This window comes from Daphnia pulicaria, chromosome 7 (genome assembly GCF_021234035.1).
Source record: "Daphnia pulicaria isolate SC F1-1A chromosome 7, SC_F0-13Bv2, whole genome shotgun sequence".
In the NCBI taxonomy this organism is placed as follows: domain Eukaryota; kingdom Metazoa; phylum Arthropoda; class Branchiopoda; order Diplostraca; family Daphniidae; genus Daphnia; species Daphnia pulicaria.
In genome coordinates this window covers 18142734-18160691 of record NC_060919.1, presented here as the reverse complement: position 1 = coordinate 18160691, position 17958 = coordinate 18142734, and the positions used below count along the sequence as shown (strand labels likewise).

Genomic DNA, 17958 nt, shown 5'->3' with positions numbered 1-17958 from the left:
TTAACCGCCAGGTGGCATTACTTTCCAATAGCCATTTCAAAAATATGAGAAACCGTTCAAGTGCAAAAAAAAATTCTTTTACGTCATCTCCCAATTATTTTTGAATTACTTTCAATAACATAGATATTGCTTTATCGATTTTCTAAACAGAAAATGAAAAATGTTGCGTAAGCAAAACAAACCTGCTCCGAAGCCTGTGCTGTGTCTGTGTGCTGGGGGAAGCCATAAAGAACGGCCTTGAAATTAGTGTCGACTGCTTTAGCGCACCAACGGAAAACCAAACCAGAGCAAAACAAACCAAAACAAGTGACCGTTGATTGAGCCAAATTGTGTGCGCGACGCTTGATATTGATCAAGAAAAGTGACAAAATTGTGTCATCTAGTCTTGAATATTACCTCCATATTGTGTGTTGTCTTTAAACCTTGCTGATGTTGGTCGTCTAATTGATCTGCCCGCTATGTCGACTAGTTCTAATAGTTCGTCTTCTAGGGATTTCACAGATCATTTAAATGTCCAGTATGTTTTACAACTTTTCATTTGTAAGGCTTAAAATATGGTTTCCTAATTATAAATCATGTTCCTTTCTTTTTTTTTAGCAAGCTTCTCCTACGCCATGCCAGTCAAAACTCTCTGGATGAAAGCTCTCAGAAAGAATCTGCCCAGTCTTCTCCTGAGCGGCCATCTTATCGCAATTCAGATCACTTTTCCAAATCATTTGCGAAATTCAACATGATGAGAAAGTATGCTCTTCTTCCCTTCTCAATGCTCAAACATGAAGTAACATTTCCTTTCTTTATTGTTTTTGAACAGAGAAAAATTTCTTTGTGATGTTGTCCTTATAACCACAAATCAAGAAGAATTCCCTGCTCATAGAGCAGTTTTGGCTTCTTGCAGTCCTTACTTTCATGCAATGTTTAGTTGCTTTGAAGAAAGTAATCAGAACAGAATTGTTCTCCAAGATGTGGATCCCAAGGCCCTTGGACTCCTGCTAGAATATGTTTATTCCTCTGAAATTCAAGTCAATGAAGATAATGTTCAGGTTAAAAAATTAATTATCATCAGCTTTACAACAACTAAGCAACTACAATAAATTATGGGTACAGATCTTGCTGCCAGCCGCGAATCTTTTGCAAATGTTTGACGTTAAAGAAGCTTGCAAGTAAAGTTTGTTGTATATAAAATAAAATTTTTATAAAACCAAGTAAACTTTTGTTTGTGTTGCACGTAGTGAATTTCTCGTCACTCAATTGCATCCCTCCAACTGTCTTGGAATCCGGGCGTTCGCTGATCTCCATGGCTGCATAGATCTATTGAATTTAGCTGACAAATATACTTCCCAACACTTTAGGTAATACTGCAAATAATTTTCCCAATTATTAGAAATTCGACATTTAATTCAAAATTTGGTGATTGGCTGCAGTGACGTAGTAGACGGAGAAGAATTCGCCAGTCTAAACTGCCAAGATGTGATACGTATTATTAGTAGTGACAAGTTGACAGTACCTTCGGAAGAAAAGGTTTTAAATTTCATCAAAAGTAGTTTTGTTGTTGTTTTGTCCTAAAATTATTTTTATTCTTAAGGTATACGAAGCTGTCATGAACTGGGTGAATGCAGACATCGATAGTAGAAATTCAGAATTACCTGCCCTTATGGAATACGTTCGTCTTCCCCTCCTCTCCCAAGACTACCTTTTGCAACATGTCGAGACCAACACTTTGATGCGATCGAATGCTCATTGTAAGCATCAATGAATTAATTGATAGTTTTGAGACAACTTTATTAAAATAATTATTCCATAGGCAAAGATTTGTTGATTGAAGCTCTTAAGTATCATCTGCTCAAAGCTGATCAAAAGCGGATTTATCAAACTTCTAGAACTCGTCCAAGATTACCAATAGGCTTGCCGAAAGTATTTCGATTCCCTTTTACTTTAATCAAACCTTGACAAATTTTAATTTTGAATACTTTTTAGCTTCTTCTCGTCGTTGGTGGCCAAAGTCCGAAAGCAATTCGTGGAGTTGAGTGCTACGATTTCGAAACCGAGAAATGGAATCAATTAGCGGAAATGCCCACTAGACGTTGCAGGTAAATACCTTCAACTTCTACGAATAAAACAAATGTTGATTGCGTTCTCTTTTCTTACATCAGAGCGGGTTTGGCATCCGTTTGTGGACGCATTTATGCAATTGGTGGATTCAACGGATCCCTACGAGTGCGCACAGTTGATCTCTATGAGCCAAATTTGGATCAGTGGTTTCCAGCTCCTGACATGGAGACGCGCAGATCTACCTTGGGTGTCGCCGTTTTGAATAATTTCATCTATGCTGTAAGCTTCAAGAAAAATCAGCTTTTGTGCGGATTCCTTTGATCGTGGTTCGTTGTTACCCCAGGTCGGAGGATTTGATGGATCGACTGGCCTGATGTCTGCTGAGAAATTCGACCCGGCAACGCAAGAATGGCGTGCAATAGCTTCCATGAATACAAGGCGCAGCAGCGTTGGCGTCGGTGTTTTGAATGGTCTCTTGTATGCGGTAAATATGCAGATAAAAAAAACCGTGGATAAGAGTTGACTAAGTCTAGCATTTTTTGTTTTAAGGTTGGTGGATATGATGGGGCTTCGAGGCATTGCCTGTCATCGGTCGAATGCTATTCTCCTGAAACCAATTCTTGGAACTTAGTTGGGGAAATGGTACAGTATTAAAACGCATATTCCGTTCGGTTGGAGACGTTTTAATAATGGATTATGTAATTATGGTCAGGCCTGCCGACGTAGCGGAGCTGGTGTGGGGGTATTGAACGGCTTTCTTTATGCCATTGGTGGTCACGATGGACCCATGGTACGACGTTCAGTTGAAAAATTCGATTCTGTAACGAAATCGTGGACATCTGCAGCGGATATGTCGCTGTGTCGGAGAAATGCAGGTGAAATTCATACTCATAATCATTTTTAAGTATTTCAATTATTGTGTGTTTCATTTCTTTTAATAGGTGTGGTGACTCACGATGGTCTAATCTACGTCGTTGGAGGTGATGATGGAACGACAAATTTAAACTCGGTCGAAGTTTACGACCCCACAGCCAATACTTGGTCAATGTTACCCGCATGTATGGGTATCGGACGCAGTTATGCTGGAATAGCCATCATTAACCGGCCTTCATGAATGTGAAAACAGCTCTTGTCCTGAATTTTCATTTTGTTTGTTTTTAATTCGCCAATCATGTTTGGACAGGAGTGCGGCTGCCTTTTCTATTGCTGCTTTTAGATCCCTACGATGTTCGGATGGTAATCTCGTAATTTTTTAATTATTTATGTTGCCAAAAATCCTAGGGTTTGGGGTTGTCTTGCAAAACACTACCTACTTTCGATGTGTAACATTCGAATAAAAAAAAACATCGCGTCCATTAACGAATTATGTTTGTGTTCCTGTATCCAACCGTACTAAAAATAGTTTTTGAATACATCGTGGTTATTCAAGTTTCGTGTTTTTATTTCAAAACTCTTCTATTAATAACCAGGATTTATCAGTTATCCTTATTTTATGTTTTAAGTTGAGAAAATAACGAAAACCAACGAAAACAAAAAACCATCTAAACCTTGTTTTCCCTTATTTTTAAAAATTAGTCATAGATGTCGCTATAAAGCCCGCATTTTCCCAAGCAATGAAGTTCATGTCCGATAGAGGGCGTTAAGAGACATCCGGCCTTTTTAGCCATTGGGCTGTACGAATGAACGTAGACAAATGGCGGCTGTGTAGGTCAGTGGAGAGTCTGTCGTCGTTGCAATACACCCAAAAGGCTATCATAAGTCCCCATTTTTGGATCAAAGAAAAGTCGCGTTAATTTAAGAAGCTCGCCGGCGATCAAAGACGGCCGTTTGGCCCATGTATTCGTCAATTGCTTACTTTGTTGAAGATGCAGAATGTGGTACAGAATTCTGCTTCTGAAAGTGTAGGGAACTGCGTGAAACAGCACGAGGTCGGGCATCGTGCATTGGCCAACCCAGCAGCAGCTACAGCCCCTGCGACGTCCGCTGCCAGTGCAAAGCCGAGCAAGCCTAGCAAAGGCAATTCCGTCCCGAAGAGCAATCACATCGCGGGCAGAAGCAACAACCACCCAACATCAACTCATCATCATCATCAACCTCCACCACCCAATCTGAATCACAAGACTGTTACTGTGACAGACCTAGCCAACTCTTGTTCAACAGCCCTAGCTACTGAGATAGCTATCCAACAAGTCAAGCAGAGTCGGTCATACCAACAGCAATTTATGCCTGACTCTTCTGACAGTGACAGTGACGACGTCCTTTCGGTAAGTAGCTTCCTGAAAGGCATAGGATTACTTTTTTTTCTCTCAGCTCACCAATCTAGGAAACAACTCCCTAGTTCCAGTGGAATCTTATCAATCAAAATGTCCCCCTGGTTTAGTTCCATCCTGTGTTGGTCAGCCCTACATCAACATATCGGCATCAGTAGAAATGCTTATTGTGTTTGCGATGCTTAGATTTAGTTAAATCATCCTTTCTTTTGAGCTTTAAATAGGACTCCCCCTCTGAAAGCTTTCAAAGTTATTCTTCCTGACTTACTTCACTGCTGCTCTACTTCCTTGAGAGAGCCATGATTCAAAAGTTTTTTGCTTATTTAGAGCATCATTTAATTTGGCTGTTTTCATCAGGCTGTCAAGGAACAGTCGTCGTTTGACACCAGAGGATTTTATCGTATCTACAGCTTGTTTATTCCGTGTCATCTTTCGGCGTTTGGCGTGGGGTTTGGTCAGGGTTCAAGCGGTCTTCGTTCTCATTGATGATGGCAAATCAGATGGATGGACTTGGGGGACAACTAGAGGTTGAAAGAGAAAGAGGGAGGGGGGCCTTTTTGAAGGGATTTGGCCAAAAAGAATGTGTAGAGGGAAAAAAAGGGAGGCAAAAGATTATGTAGGGGGAATACGGTGGGGGAGCGTCGAAGCCCTTTCTTTGGGATTCCGGTGGGCCGTTGCCCCCTTGATTTGCAAAATGTTTTTGTACTGGTGTACCTTCTTTTCCAAAATGTGAAGCTTATGTTAGTTGGCCCCCTTGGTAAAGTGGCGGAATAGTTCCGCCTTCAAACTATGGAAAACATGTCAAGTAGAAGGGAAAGTAAATCACCAAATTGAAATGCGGAGCACTGTCCCAGTTTTGTCCAAATCGTTCCAGCTAGACCCGACTCGGCTGTCATTCCAAAGTTTTTTATTTTTATTTTTTAAAGTTACTTGTCCCGACTTTAGTTGCAACACGACCAGCACCTGTTGTCAAGTCTGAAAGGAACGAAGGACCCTGCCGTTATTTAAAGCAATCTTTGGTGTGTCTGGGGTACCCATTTTGGCTCTGCTTTTGGAATAACCGAAATCCGCCCGATGGCGATTGAAATAACTAGAAACCCAGGGGTTCGCTTGCCAAATGTAAAGAAGGGGATCGAATAATATTACCACCTCCATCATCCATTTTCTGTCGTTAAGTTTTCGTCAGTGCGACTGTCGTTTCTTCGTTGTTTGTGTCATTGTGAAAATGGGAATTGACCTGTAGGTGGAATCTTTTTTTGTGGAGGAGTCGGAAGTGGAGGGCTGTGCGGACGACTGCCGATGCCCCTCGTCTTCGGCCTCGTCGCTGGACGCGCCGCGATTCCTTCTAGCCGCCGCTGCTGCCGCTCAACACGACGGACACAGCATTGGCGAACTACCACGCATCGATCCAGACACTCAAGCCAGGATTGAAGCTCTCCTCGAGGCTGCAGGTAAAAACTTGAAAAAAAAAAATCAGAAACGTCAATAAATATTCCTAATCTTTTCGTGTATTATCTTTACAAAATTACCAGGAATTGGAAAACTGACTGGAGGAGACAGCAAACGGCTCGGCGATCAAGAAGTTCTCAGTCGGTTAACATCCAGTGTATCGTGTGCACTGGACGAGGCCGCCGCTGCACTAACTCGCATGCGATCCGAAAACTCTAGCAATTTCCATCAAGAAGCCCGGTAAGCAAGAACTTCTTTTATTGGCCGTCTATCTCCTGTGAAAGGTCACACATGACGAAAGCTAGATTTCAGCCAGTGAATCGTTGTTGGCGAACTTTACCCATCCAAGTCTAAACATTTATTCACTGAGGTTGACTGATAAAAGTGTGAACCCATCACAATTTTATCACTCAGAGAAGGATGCAGTTGAAATGAGTTGATTAATCGGTTTGAAGTCATTGAATTTGTACCCCCTATTTCTTGACTATTAGTGGGGGTCATGTTCTATTAGAACTAATGCATAATATTGTTAAATTTGATGCAATGAGAATGTTTCTTTATCATCCATTTATCTTGTTTATTACAGGTCGTTAGTGGAAGCCTGCACTGACGGCGACGTCTCAGCCGTACGGCGTTTGCTAGACGAAGGACGTAGTGTACACGAAACCACGGAGGAAGGCGAGTCATTGCTTTCGCTGGCCTGTTCGGCCGGCTACTACGAATTGGCGCAGGTGTTGCTTGCTATGCGGGCCAACGTAGAAGATCGTGGCGTCAAGGGCGACTGTACGCCACTGATGGAGGCGGCGTCGGCTGGTAACGCGGATATTGTCCGCCTGCTGCTGGAACACGGCGCCGAAGTCAACGCCCAGTCGTCATCGGGCAACACGCCGCTAATGTACGCCTGCGCTGGTGGCCACGAAGAGGTAGTTACCCTCCTACTGGAAGCCAACGCTAACGTGGAGGACCATAATGAGAATGGCCATACCCCGCTGATGGAAGCTGCCTCCGCCGGTCACGTTGGCGTGGCAAAGATCCTTTTGAACCACGGCGCCGGCATCAACACCCACTCGAACGAGTTCAAAGAGTCTGCCCTGACGCTGGCCTGTTACAAGGGTCACTTAGAGATGGTCCGTTTCCTCCTAGAAGCTGGTGCCGATCAGGAGCACAAGACTGACGAGATGCACACAGCTCTCATGGAAGCCTCGATGGATGGCCATGTCGAAGTTGCCCGGCTCCTTCTTGATTCGGGAGCTCAAGTCAACATGCCGGCCGACAGTTTCGAGTCACCTCTTACATTGGCCGCTTGCGGTGGTCACGTCGAACTAGCCATGCTCCTCCTGGAACGTGGAGCCAACATCGAAGAAGTAACTTGTGCAAGTTTGAATGAAAATGAATTCGCTTTTTCTTTCTAACCTGATTTTGATCTTCTCAGGTCAACGATGAAGGTTACACGCCTCTGATGGAGGCAGCCCGTGAGGGTCACGAGGAGATGGTAGCGTTGCTACTTAGTCAGGGCGCCGACATCAACGCACAGACTGAGGAGACGCAAGAGACGGCCTTGACTCTTGCATGTTGCGGAGGTTTCTCAGAAGTGGCCGATTTCCTCATCAAGGCCGGTGCTGATATCGAACTGGGGGCGTCGACGCCGCTCATGGAAGCAGCGCAAGAGGGCCACCTTGATCTGGTGTGTTTAAGTTTCACATCGTACGATGTCGCAAAATTTTATAACGAAATTTCTTCTTGCTAGGTCCGCTACCTTCTAGAGGCTGGCGCCAATGTTCACGCTCAAACGGGAACAGGGGATACCGCTCTGACGTATGCTTGCGAAAACGGACATACGGACGTGGCGGAATTGCTTTTGCAATACGGCGCCGATTTGGAGCACGCGTCCGAGGGAGGTCGTACACCTCTGATGAAAGCTGCAAGAGCCGGTCATCTCTGCACCGTCCAGTTCCTGATTGCGAAAGGAGCTGATGTTCACAGGTGAAATCGATTGATTGTAGCTGGATTTGGAAGTCGGCTAGGATTCATGGTTTATTTGATTGACGCAGGCAAACCACCAACAATGATCATACTCCGCTCTCCTTGGCTTGTGCGGGTGGCCATTTGGCAGTCGTAGAGCTATTGCTCCTCCATGGAGCCAACCCATTTCATCGTTTAAAAGACAACTCGACTATGATCATAGAAGCGGCCAAAAGCGGACACACTCAGGTGGTGCAGTTGCTTCTTGACTACCCCAGTTCCATCCTGGTGACACCCGAGCAAGCCCAGATACCACCGGGCATCAACTCAAGTGGCCAAATGGTCCCTGTCGCTTCAGAGGATTCGATCGTCCCGTCACCGGCAGTAGTCACGGATTCAGTTCCTACGGCGGCGCCTCGAGTCCCACCCGTTGGAGGAGTGGCCGCTACGGTTCCCACCGCGGCGCTTGGAGGACGACCGGAACCGCAGGGAGCAGCCGCTGCCTTAACCAGCCTTCTTCCACCCAATACCTCGTTGCCGGCAATCCCAACACCTCTCGCCGGGTCGTCCAGTTCAAGTCCGAGTTCGGGTGGGAGCCATTCAATCTCTACCCTGGCGGCGGCAGCCCAAAAAATGCTGACGAAAAAACCGCTTGAAACCTCCTCCTCATCAGCCGGCGCCTCTGGAACGGATCAACAGCTCTCCTCCTCAGCGGCGGCCAAGAATGCCGCGACACCTTCATGCGAGCATGCCTCAGTGTCCGCCACCGTCACGTCTGCGACCAGCGTTTCATCGGACAGCAAACTCTTGCCGGTCCGTTTTCCTCTGTCAGCCGAGGGACTTTCGTTTGAGAAATCGCAACTCGTGGAAGAGTTGGAGAAGATTGAACGGGAACTGCGTGATAGAGCCCAGTGGTCGTCGTCACAAGCCAGTAGCACGTCGGGGTCTCAGTCGAGTCATAGTACGGCTCTCAGCCCGGCAACCGCCGCCGCTTTGACGCACATGCTCAACATGGAAGTTGAATTGAACCGGCCCGGTGGTGGCGGCATTGGAGGGGGCACCCTTGTCGGTCTCACAACACCGACACCCGTCAATTTGGAAGATATTGTCAAACTCCTTGAAGAACTCCCACCTCTAGAGTTTGAATCCACCCGACCATCGCCCGCTCCACCTGCCCCTACGCCCAACCAGATCGCGCCTTCCTCGTCAGTTCCTTCGGTCCTTCCACCACCGGCGCAACAGCAGCCAAGAGAGAGCGTCATAGTCACGAACCCCAACGTTGTCAGTAGCAGCAGTTCAGCGCCCAGCACAAACGCCTCCAATGCTGTGACGCCTGCCGCCATCATCTCACCGGCATCTTTACCCCCAGCCGAAAGACCCAAAGCCAAAGCCGTCAAGAAAGAGAATAAGATCCTCAAGAAGCAGCAGCAACAACAGCAGCAGCAACAACTGCCGCCTCTACAACAACAACAACAGCAGCAAGCATCCCAAATCCAACAAGCGCATCAGCAACACTGGCAAGTCCCGACGAACGCTGTCCAACAACAGCAGCAACAACAATGTCAGCAACTTCAGCAATTGCAGCAGCTCCAACAACTACAGCAGTTGCAACAATTGAATCAACATCTGCAGCAGCAGGTGATGCAACAGAGGCATTTGAAGCAGCAAAATCAGGCCACTCTGGCTGCTTTGCAACAGAACGCCCTGCAAAACCAGGCGCAGTTGGCTGCGCTTCAGCAAAATGTGGCACAGCTTCAGCAATTGGAGCAACAAGTTTTGGCACCAGCCTACACTGCTGGTGCGGCCCAAGGTCCATCGGCAGCAGCAGCCACTGCTCAGTTTCAACAGTGTGTTCAGCAGATCCTCCAGCAGAAACAGCAGCTTCAACAGCAAATCCGTCAGTTTCAGCTTCAGGTTGAACAACAGCTGGCCTTCCCTCAACAGCAAATTCCTCCATTGGCTGCTGCTGGAAGTGGGAACGCGCAGACAACCACCGTCAGCCGAGTTGAAAGGAATAACCTCGACGTTGACGCGGAATCAGCTGTTGCAAAGATTCCATCATACAATAGCGACGAAGTCAACGGTAATTTTTTAGTCAAAGCGTTTTGGTGTGTCACGACACGATGAATAATTCTCTTTTATTTTGAAAATTTCTAGGCGAGGAAGTGAAATCTCCAAACAGAGCTGAGAAACGCCCCATTGATAATTCTTCGAGCGAAGATTCATCCAGTAGTTCAACGACTGGAGGCCTGCAAGTCACTGGGGCACCAGTGCCCCTCTTTGCGACTCAGGATGTTTCCGTAGCTGCGGCTAACATCGGCATACAGGTTCAGAGCACTGCGTTACCCAACGGATCAACGGCTCAATGCGTCACCGGAATCACCTTTCAACCTCTTTCGGGGACCAATGTCTCTATACCCTGTTCCGCCTATTCGGGTTCAAATGCTCAGGTAAATTGTCAATTCTTTTCTATCGATTTCACACAGTTGTGTAATCGAATAATATTTTCAACTAGATTGGAAATGGATCACCTTCAACCACCTTAATTCATTATCAACAGCTACAGTCTGGATCGACGACTACTGTACAAGCGGGCGCCGTTTCAGCTTCCGGCCTGCAAGTGGTAACGTCCCAGACGCCAAGTTTGGCAATCCACCAGCAAATTCGGTTGCAATCTTTACAACTACGTAAGTTATACCATCTCTGTGAAAATGATCCTGCTGGAAATTCTCTCATTCTTCGCGTTTTTTAAAACAGCTTCGGGTCAACCTCCCATCGAGCCTATAGTCTCAGCCAACGCCACTTCCGTCACTGCGCCAGTCACTTTGGACGCGAAATGGACTGGATTCAATATGGGAACGTTCACTGTCCCTCACCCACCGGCAACTACCAGCGACCAACAACAGCAATCTCAGATTGCCGGGGGTTCAACTCCCGTCTCAGTTCAAATGGCTAGCTCGTCCACGGACAAGAAGACAAAATCTGGCAAGAAATCTAAAGTGTCTTCAGTTCCAACGCAACAGCAGGTGTACTCTGCTCCCATCACCGATGCAAGCGGTGAGTCAATTTCCAACACCATTCTTCATTTCATGAATCGTAGGTCTCTGCTTATCTAACGCTTCCCTTTATCTAACGCTTCCCTTTCTCACAGGTTTAGCCGTTGGAGGAATTGGACTAACGGGCGTCAATGGAGCTGTTCAAACTGGACAGGCGACGTTTGATCCTGATTTCGGAGATTACCCTGACTACAATCCCGACTACTCTTCTTTCCTACCTGGTGTTGTACCGGCTGGAGTGGCGTCTGCCACTTCAGGATCCATGGCAGCCTCAACTCCTTCGTCTCACTATCCCAGCATGCCTGCAGGTGCTGCTGGAGTATCGTCTGTCGGTGGTCTTCCAGTCGCCCCCGCAACGCCATCTGGAGCGTCAGTGGTGCCAGGAGGAGCGCCGGTTCCTGGCGCAGCATCAACCAGCCAATACAGTCAACCTTTATTACCTATGCTGGACTTGGATTCTGAGACGGACTCGAATCACGATACCGCCCTGACGTTGGCATGCACCGGTGGCCATGAGGAGCTGGTTGAACTGCTTCTTTCCAGGAATGCCAATATTGAACACCGTGACAAGAAAGGATTCACTCCGCTCATATTGGCCGCCACAGCCGGACACGAGAAGGTGGTCGAAGTGCTGCTTAATCACGGCGCTAACATTGAAGCCCAATCGGAACGAACAAAAGATACGGCTCTCTCGTTAGCTTGTTCAGGTGGACGCTACGAGGTGGTTGAGCTGCTCCTGAATCGTGGCTCCAACAAAGAACATCGTAACGTTTCGGATTACACGCCCCTCTCGTTGGCTGCTTCAGGCGGCTACGTCAACATCATCCGGCTACTTTTGGCCCACGCTGCAGAGATTAATTCGCGCACTGGGTCGAAGTTGGGCATCTCTCCGTTGATGCTAGCGGCCATGAACGGCCATGTGGCCGCCGTCAAGACGTTACTGGAGATGGGCAGCGACATCAATGCTCAGATTGAGACGAACAGGAACACCGCTTTGACTCTGGCCTGCTTCCAGGGAAGGCACGAAGTCGTCCAATTGCTCCTGGAGAAGAAAGCCAATGTAGAACACAGAGCCAAGACTGGACTCACGCCTTTGATGGAAGCGGCCAGTGGCGGCTACGTTGAAGTTGGTCGAGTGCTCCTCGATTACGGTGCGGATGTCAATGCGCCTCCCGTACCTTCTTCCCGAGACACAGCCCTTACGATTGCATCCGATAAAGGCCATGTCGATTTTGTCGAACTTTTGTTGCAGCGCGGTGCCCAAGCGGATGTCAAAAACAAGAAAGGCAATTCTCCTCTGTGGCTAGCGGCAAATGGCGGCCATCTCGAAGTAGTGGAACTTCTCTACAAAGCCAAAGCAGACATTGATTCCCAGGTAAACTTGTTGTTTTCACACTTTGTCATCCTCAATCCTCATTGCTAATTTCAACTGCTCTTACTTAGGACAATCGCAAAGTTTCCTGTTTGATGGCAGCGTTCCGCAAGGGCCATGTCAAAGTCGTGAAGTGGATGGTTAAGCGGGTGACTCAATTCCCGTCTGACCAGGAAATGACGCGATTCATTTCAACGGCTGTCGACAAGGATCTGCTTAAGAAGTGTCATCATTGTATGGAGGTTATCCGAGCTGCCAAAGACCACCAGGCGGCAGAGGCAAACAAGAACGCGGCCAATCTCTTAGACGAACTCGATATGGAAAAGATTCGCGAAGATTTGAAGAGGGCCGCTGCTGCTCGCAAACGGGAAAAGAAGAAGCGAAAGAAGCAAGAAAAGAAACAGGAGAAGCGCCGTGCCGAGAGCGACGACCTCGATAACGACTCACAGGTCTGACCGCCGTGTTTCCGGTTTCAGTTTATTTTTTGGTTTATTGATTGTACTAGATATCCGTTTGATTATTCTACGATTTTACTAGGCTTTTGTTAGAAATAGATAATAGTCAGTGATAATCATTGATGTCCTTCCTGTCCAGTAAATGTAATATACATTTTTGAATTGTAGGAGAACGGCAATGACAACGACGACGAGAAAGATGGCGAAGGAGATGATGCCATGAGTGACACGGGAGATACTCCCGACTTTGTCGAACCACCTCCAACCAACAACAACAAGGAAGCAGATGAGAAACAGTCTTCCAAAACCAAGAAAAGCAAGAAGAGCGCCAAGATAGCTGCGCCAGAATCTGCTACCCCCAGCACGGTGGAAGATATCGTCGTCGAAGTCCCAACCAAAAGAAAGGATAAAGAGGTGGAGCCTGAGATTCAACAGCCCACGAAAAAGTCGTCTCCTCCTCCCTTGGTCACTACCAGCTCCTCTGAGGATCCGGCTCAAATCTTGAACCGAACCAGTAAACGGAAGAAGGAGAATGTGATACTGGAGACGTTGATTATCACGACTGAGAAAGTGGCCAAGGCTCCTGCTTCCGCGCCGGTTCAACAGCAGCGAAACTGCACTGAGCTGGACACGCTCAAAGAAGTGAACAATCTACCTTCATCTCTTAAATCTTTGTCTCCTACCTCCTTGACGAGTCCTAAACGGCCCGTAAAGAGAGAAGAAGGCTGGAAGGAGGTTGTACGTCGTGGACCAGTCAGCAGTCGAGAGAATTCGAGTTCTAATTTGGGTTCAACTGCGGCCGGAGGGAAGAAAAGTCAGTCGAGTGACCGTTCGTCGGGCACCTTGTCTGTTATCCAAAGCTCTGAGCGATCAAAGAAGGTTACTGTGCCATCGAACGCTATTAGTCGTGTCATTGGTCGAGCCGGATGCAACATCAACGCCATCCGAGAGATTTCCGGCGCCCACATTGAAATTGAGAAACAAGGCAAAGGTCAGGGTGACCGCACTGTTTTGATCAAAGGCCTGGCAGAATCCATCCGTCAGGCACAGCAACTCATCAGCGCCTTGATCAAAGAGCCCGAGAAGGAGTTTAATGAACTAATGGCTAAGTTCCGGGCCGCCAATGCAGCCGCCAAAGCAGGAGCCTCAGCTACGAGCGCCGGAGTGAAACCGGGGACTGCAGCAACGACATCGGTTGCTGCCTCCCAGCCGAAAGTAACTCGAGCCGCTACGACCATTGCTTCCAGTAAGCCCACCACAACAGCGCCCGTTTCCGGCCAACCTGCTCCTGTTCCAAGTACTGTAGCCTGGGGAGCTATCAACACTCTGATTGTCGCTGCGTCGTCTCCAAAACGAACGGTTCCGGCATCAGGATCGAAGACTCCACCCGTCACAGCTGGTCCTTTATTCGTCCAACAGCCTCAACAGCAGTTGTTGGCTCAACAGCAGAAGAGTGGAGCAGTTCGTCAACTGTTCCCCGAAGTTAATCCAGCCATAGCCGTTCCTGTGGCGAAGAAAGTCGTTTCTCAAACTTCTACAGCTCCCGCATCCGCAGCAGTGGTGAAGCCAGTCGTGTCTTACAGCGTGGCCGGCAACGCAACAGTAGTTCCGACCACCAGTGGTGCAGCTTCTACGCGCACTACTCCGGTCGTTTCGGGGCAATTTCCAGCTCCGACCAAAGTTTCTCCGCAGCAAGTGGCTCCTCAGGCGCCTTCTAAGCCGTCTGATAAAACTTCTCCGCTCATGCCTGCCTCTTCAGTAACCAGTCATCAACAGCAAGTTCCAACTCAACAACAGCAACAGCCGGCCACCTCCCAAGCGCAACATGGGCCAGTCTGCAGCAGCCAGGCACAGCAAATGGCTAGTTCGTGTTCGGTTTCAATTTCCACTTCAAACAGCTTGGTTTCATCGAGACCCAGTTCTGCTAGCCCAGTTCAAGACTACTCGCCGTTTAACAACCTCTTCAGCAAAGTTGCCCAGCAGAGTATGTGGTACAAAGAGCAGCAGCAGGGTTCAAAATCGTCTTCGAAGAATTTTGCTAGCGTGGCGGCTTCCGGAGTCAGTCCGATACCGTCCAAGTCCACCCCTACATCATTGGCCAGCTCTCTTTCCGGCCATCAAGGAGACTCCGGGCCGTCGCTCCATGTTGTGGATGCGGCCAAAGCGCCAGGCTACCGAGGAAATTTGACGGCTACAAGCCAGTCGCAGAACGATATGTCGACTATGGACTTGCCAACTTCGTTGGCGTCCAGCGCTCCTGGAACCCCGATTCCGAGCTCATGTGCTGCTATGCGAGCCCCAGTTGGCAGTCGCCATCACCCTTTAACACCCCCGCCACGTATGGGGACGCCTCCCCTCTTTAACCCGACTCCGATTCAACCTCTAGGTCCTGTCGGAGCTCGAAACATGCAGTCTAATCAAACATCGGGAGGCCCCCCAGACTCGATCATGATGCCTCCACCTCCAGCTGCTTCGCTGGCTCCCGGTGGTCCATCGGCCACTGTTCGGATGCGGCCCAACTCGACGGCAAATCGGATGCAGCACGAACCGCCGCAGCAACAGCAGCAGCCTCAGTACGATGGAATGCCCATGACCAACTTCTACGGAATTAGTAGGCCGTCGGGACCGATGGGCGGCGGTGGAGGAGATTCCATGCGACAGGCACCGTCATTCCCCCTAGCTCCAGGAATGGGCGGACCCCCGAGGTATAACAACACTTCATTATCAACCTCGTTCTCGGCGTCGGCGAAACTCAATCCCAACGCTCCGGATTTCGCAACCAGCAGGGGAGGAGGCGGAGGAGGACCTCAGCAGCAAGGCTATCCGGTGCCCATGTTTGGTGGTGGCAATCGAATCTCGTTCCCTCCAGCTGGCTATGGTCTCGGCTCGGCTAACGGGGGTGACATGAAACAGCACCAGCACATGCCAAACCAGAACTTTGGAACGGACTATCCGCCGCCCATTGGAACACCTTTTGGGTCATCCGCCAATGAACTTCATCGTATGATGGGTTACCCTGGACCTGGAGTAGCCAACCGGATGTCTGGACCGCCTCCCTCCACCCAAACGAGTGGTGGTTTATTAGGTAATTACAATTGCAATAAGTATTTGATTTGAATATGCTAAACTTTTGTTCATCCTCGAAAACTGTAGACGGCAATTCTGGGCAGAATCACGACGCCTACGGTGCTTCCGGTGGGCCTCCGCAACACCAACAGCATCAACACTCCCAGCACCGCTCCATGCAAGACGATCAGCGAAAGATGCTGAGACCCGAGTTGAGGCCCATCGGCACCGAGCGGGCAATGACTCGTCGGACACCCGGACCACCTCACGGAGCTGGCGGAGTCGGTTTCTCACCGGCTGACCTCGGCTTGTGGGGATACCACGGCGCTCCAGGAGCCGACATGGGTGCTGGTGGCGCAGGTCCCATGGTCCCACCTCTTTCCGCAATGAACCCATCGACTTTGCCTCCTGGCCTCAGTCCCAACGACTGGATGGCTATTTCAGGACTTCACGGACCCAACGTTTCTGTTCCGGCACCGAATTCAAACGATGACGGAGGCCTGTCTTACCTGCAGCAGAAACAGGGCATGACTCACCATCATCATCAGCAGCAGCACCATCACCATCACGCTCTTTTGCAGCGCCAGATGGAGGGAATGTCAGAAGGAAATGAATCTCTCGGAATGGAATTTTCGGCTCAATCTTCAGTCGGAATGAACGGTGGTCCCAACTCTAATGCGCCGTACCACCAACACCCAGGAGCCGCTTTCATGAATGGTATGCCTCCACCTGGCATGCCGGGCGGACCAATGGGAGCACCCATGTTCGCAGGTGGACCTGGGGAGCAGCACGGAGGTAATGACACCATGAACGGTATGTGGATCGGACCTGGCTCCAACATGAAGGGCAAGGGGAGCGGGCCGTCGCCCAACTCTATAGTGGGCGACCAGCAACTCTCTGACGCTGGCATGGTAAGTTTCAATGTCTATAAAGTATTTCGATTTTACGACTTATTCTACAACATTTTATTGCATTTTTTTAAAGGTTTGGTTGAAATGGAGCCAGCAATAAAGACAAGATAAAAAAAAAATGACCGGGAAAAATATGATAAAAAAATGAACGAGGAAGGTGATCGAAACGAAAACAACATAAAAAGAAACAATCATGTTTCATTGTATCCGGATGGAAAAGAGTCGACAAAAAAAGAGGCAATGGAATCTGAAGATGATATCTCCCAATCATGTGTACGTGTTGTCTCTCTTCTTTCTTTTTTTATTATTATTATTTTTTCCCCTTTGCCGTACGACCTATTGATGAGCGTGACTCTCGGAATTTTTTGACCCAATTGTCATCTGTTAGAATGTAGATATGATTCTTTGGGTTTAGATTAAACATACACAACCAAACAAACAAACAACGCAAAGAGCCAAAAAAAAACAAGAATTAAAAGAAAGAAAACTCAAACTTTTGAAACAAAAAAAGAAAAGGTGCGAGAGTGTTGACGGTGATGAAAACCGTGGTCAGGGTTTTCCGTTTTCTCTGGAAACACCTTCAGGACGTCGCATACTAATGTGCAAGAGGTACTTACGTGAAGATGGAACTCAAAAACTGGGTGTCGTGCACGACCGGCCACAAATCGGGTAGGAAGATTTACATAGTTCCCCTCCATTCTTCTTGTCTGAAAATATTTGGTTGTCCTTCTTGCGACCCTCTTGCACTCCTTTTTGGGATTCTCTTGATTGTTGTCGATTTTGCAAGCAAAACACAAGTGCGAAAAGCGTTTTCTTTGTACTGATCGAATTTTGTGAGTCTATTCTTACGACATTAGTTCTCCCTCCTCTCCTTTTACCTTATTCAATTTGATTTCCCTCCTTTTTTTTCCTCCACCACCACCCATCTCTCTATCTCTTTTTTGTTTCTATTTTGATATACATAAAAAAGAGGATGACAACGTCATTGGGATTACTGCGAGCGAATTGTGAATGTAGTTTGTTGGGTGAATTATTATTATTTTTTCCCCCCTCTCTTGGCCTTGTTACATGCACTTTATCTCTCTTTTGATCCTTTCTCACTCTCCTCTCTTGATGCTTTCTCGTTCGAGTCTTTTTTTTTTGTTGGATTGTTGTCGTCGATTTCATAAACGAGTTGGGGACATGCATCATGTAGGCCTTTTGTTTGTTTTCCCCCTACCCACTAAACTTTGTCGTGCACTTTATTAATTTTTTTTTTCTTGAATTTTTTGTCGCATTATGCCTTGATTCAATTCCTTTCCTTATTTTCACCTTATATCATTTCGTTGAAAAACGGGATCATGTCAATCCGTGTTATATGAAACCGGC

At 47.8% G+C, this 17958-nt stretch overlaps 2 protein-coding genes across 8 annotated transcripts; both read left to right on the top strand.

The window, feature by feature from the left end:
- The first annotated feature begins 97 nt into the window (after positions 1 to 97).
- Positions 98 to 3477, top strand: LOC124348924 (ring canal kelch homolog). Of its 3 annotated transcripts, none has more exons than XM_046799328.1 (14): positions 98 to 517; positions 598 to 741; positions 812 to 1040; positions 1105 to 1156; positions 1226 to 1349; positions 1422 to 1518; positions 1583 to 1739; positions 1802 to 1911; positions 1975 to 2087; positions 2151 to 2328; positions 2393 to 2533; positions 2599 to 2691; positions 2762 to 2924; positions 2991 to 3477. In XM_046799328.1, exons 1-14 carry the CDS (start codon positions 459 to 461, stop codon positions 3161 to 3163), a joined length of 1833 nt encoding a protein of 610 aa, XP_046655284.1. In that variant the 5' UTR covers positions 98 to 458; the 3' UTR covers positions 3164 to 3477. The 3 variants fall into 3 exon arrangements, with proteins under 3 accessions (XP_046655284.1, XP_046655282.1, XP_046655285.1); XM_046799326.1 differs by having other exon boundaries at positions 100 to 517; positions 1105 to 1160; positions 1230 to 1349; XM_046799329.1 differs by having other exon boundaries at positions 465 to 540; positions 1105 to 1160; positions 1230 to 1349.
- A 244-nt stretch (positions 3478 to 3721) lies between these two features.
- On the top strand, positions 3722 to 17777 carry LOC124348816 (ankyrin repeat domain-containing protein 17-like). Of its 5 annotated transcripts, none has more exons than XM_046799097.1 (16): positions 3722 to 4313; positions 5563 to 5770; positions 5852 to 6008; positions 6355 to 7132; positions 7201 to 7452; positions 7516 to 7751; positions 7820 to 9813; positions 9888 to 10180; positions 10246 to 10417; positions 10488 to 10787; positions 10882 to 12161; positions 12230 to 12607; positions 12782 to 15318; positions 15400 to 15698; positions 15767 to 16590; positions 16664 to 17777. In XM_046799097.1, exons 1-16 carry the CDS (start codon positions 3915 to 3917, stop codon positions 16688 to 16690), a joined length of 10134 nt encoding a protein of 3377 aa, XP_046655053.1. In that variant the 5' UTR covers positions 3722 to 3914; the 3' UTR covers positions 16691 to 17777. The 5 variants fall into 5 exon arrangements, with proteins under 5 accessions (XP_046655053.1, XP_046655052.1, XP_046655051.1 ...); XM_046799096.1 differs by having other exon boundaries at positions 15397 to 15698; XM_046799095.1 differs by having other exon boundaries at positions 5587 to 5770; positions 12782 to 15698.
- The last annotated feature ends 181 nt before the right edge of the window (positions 17778 to 17958 follow it).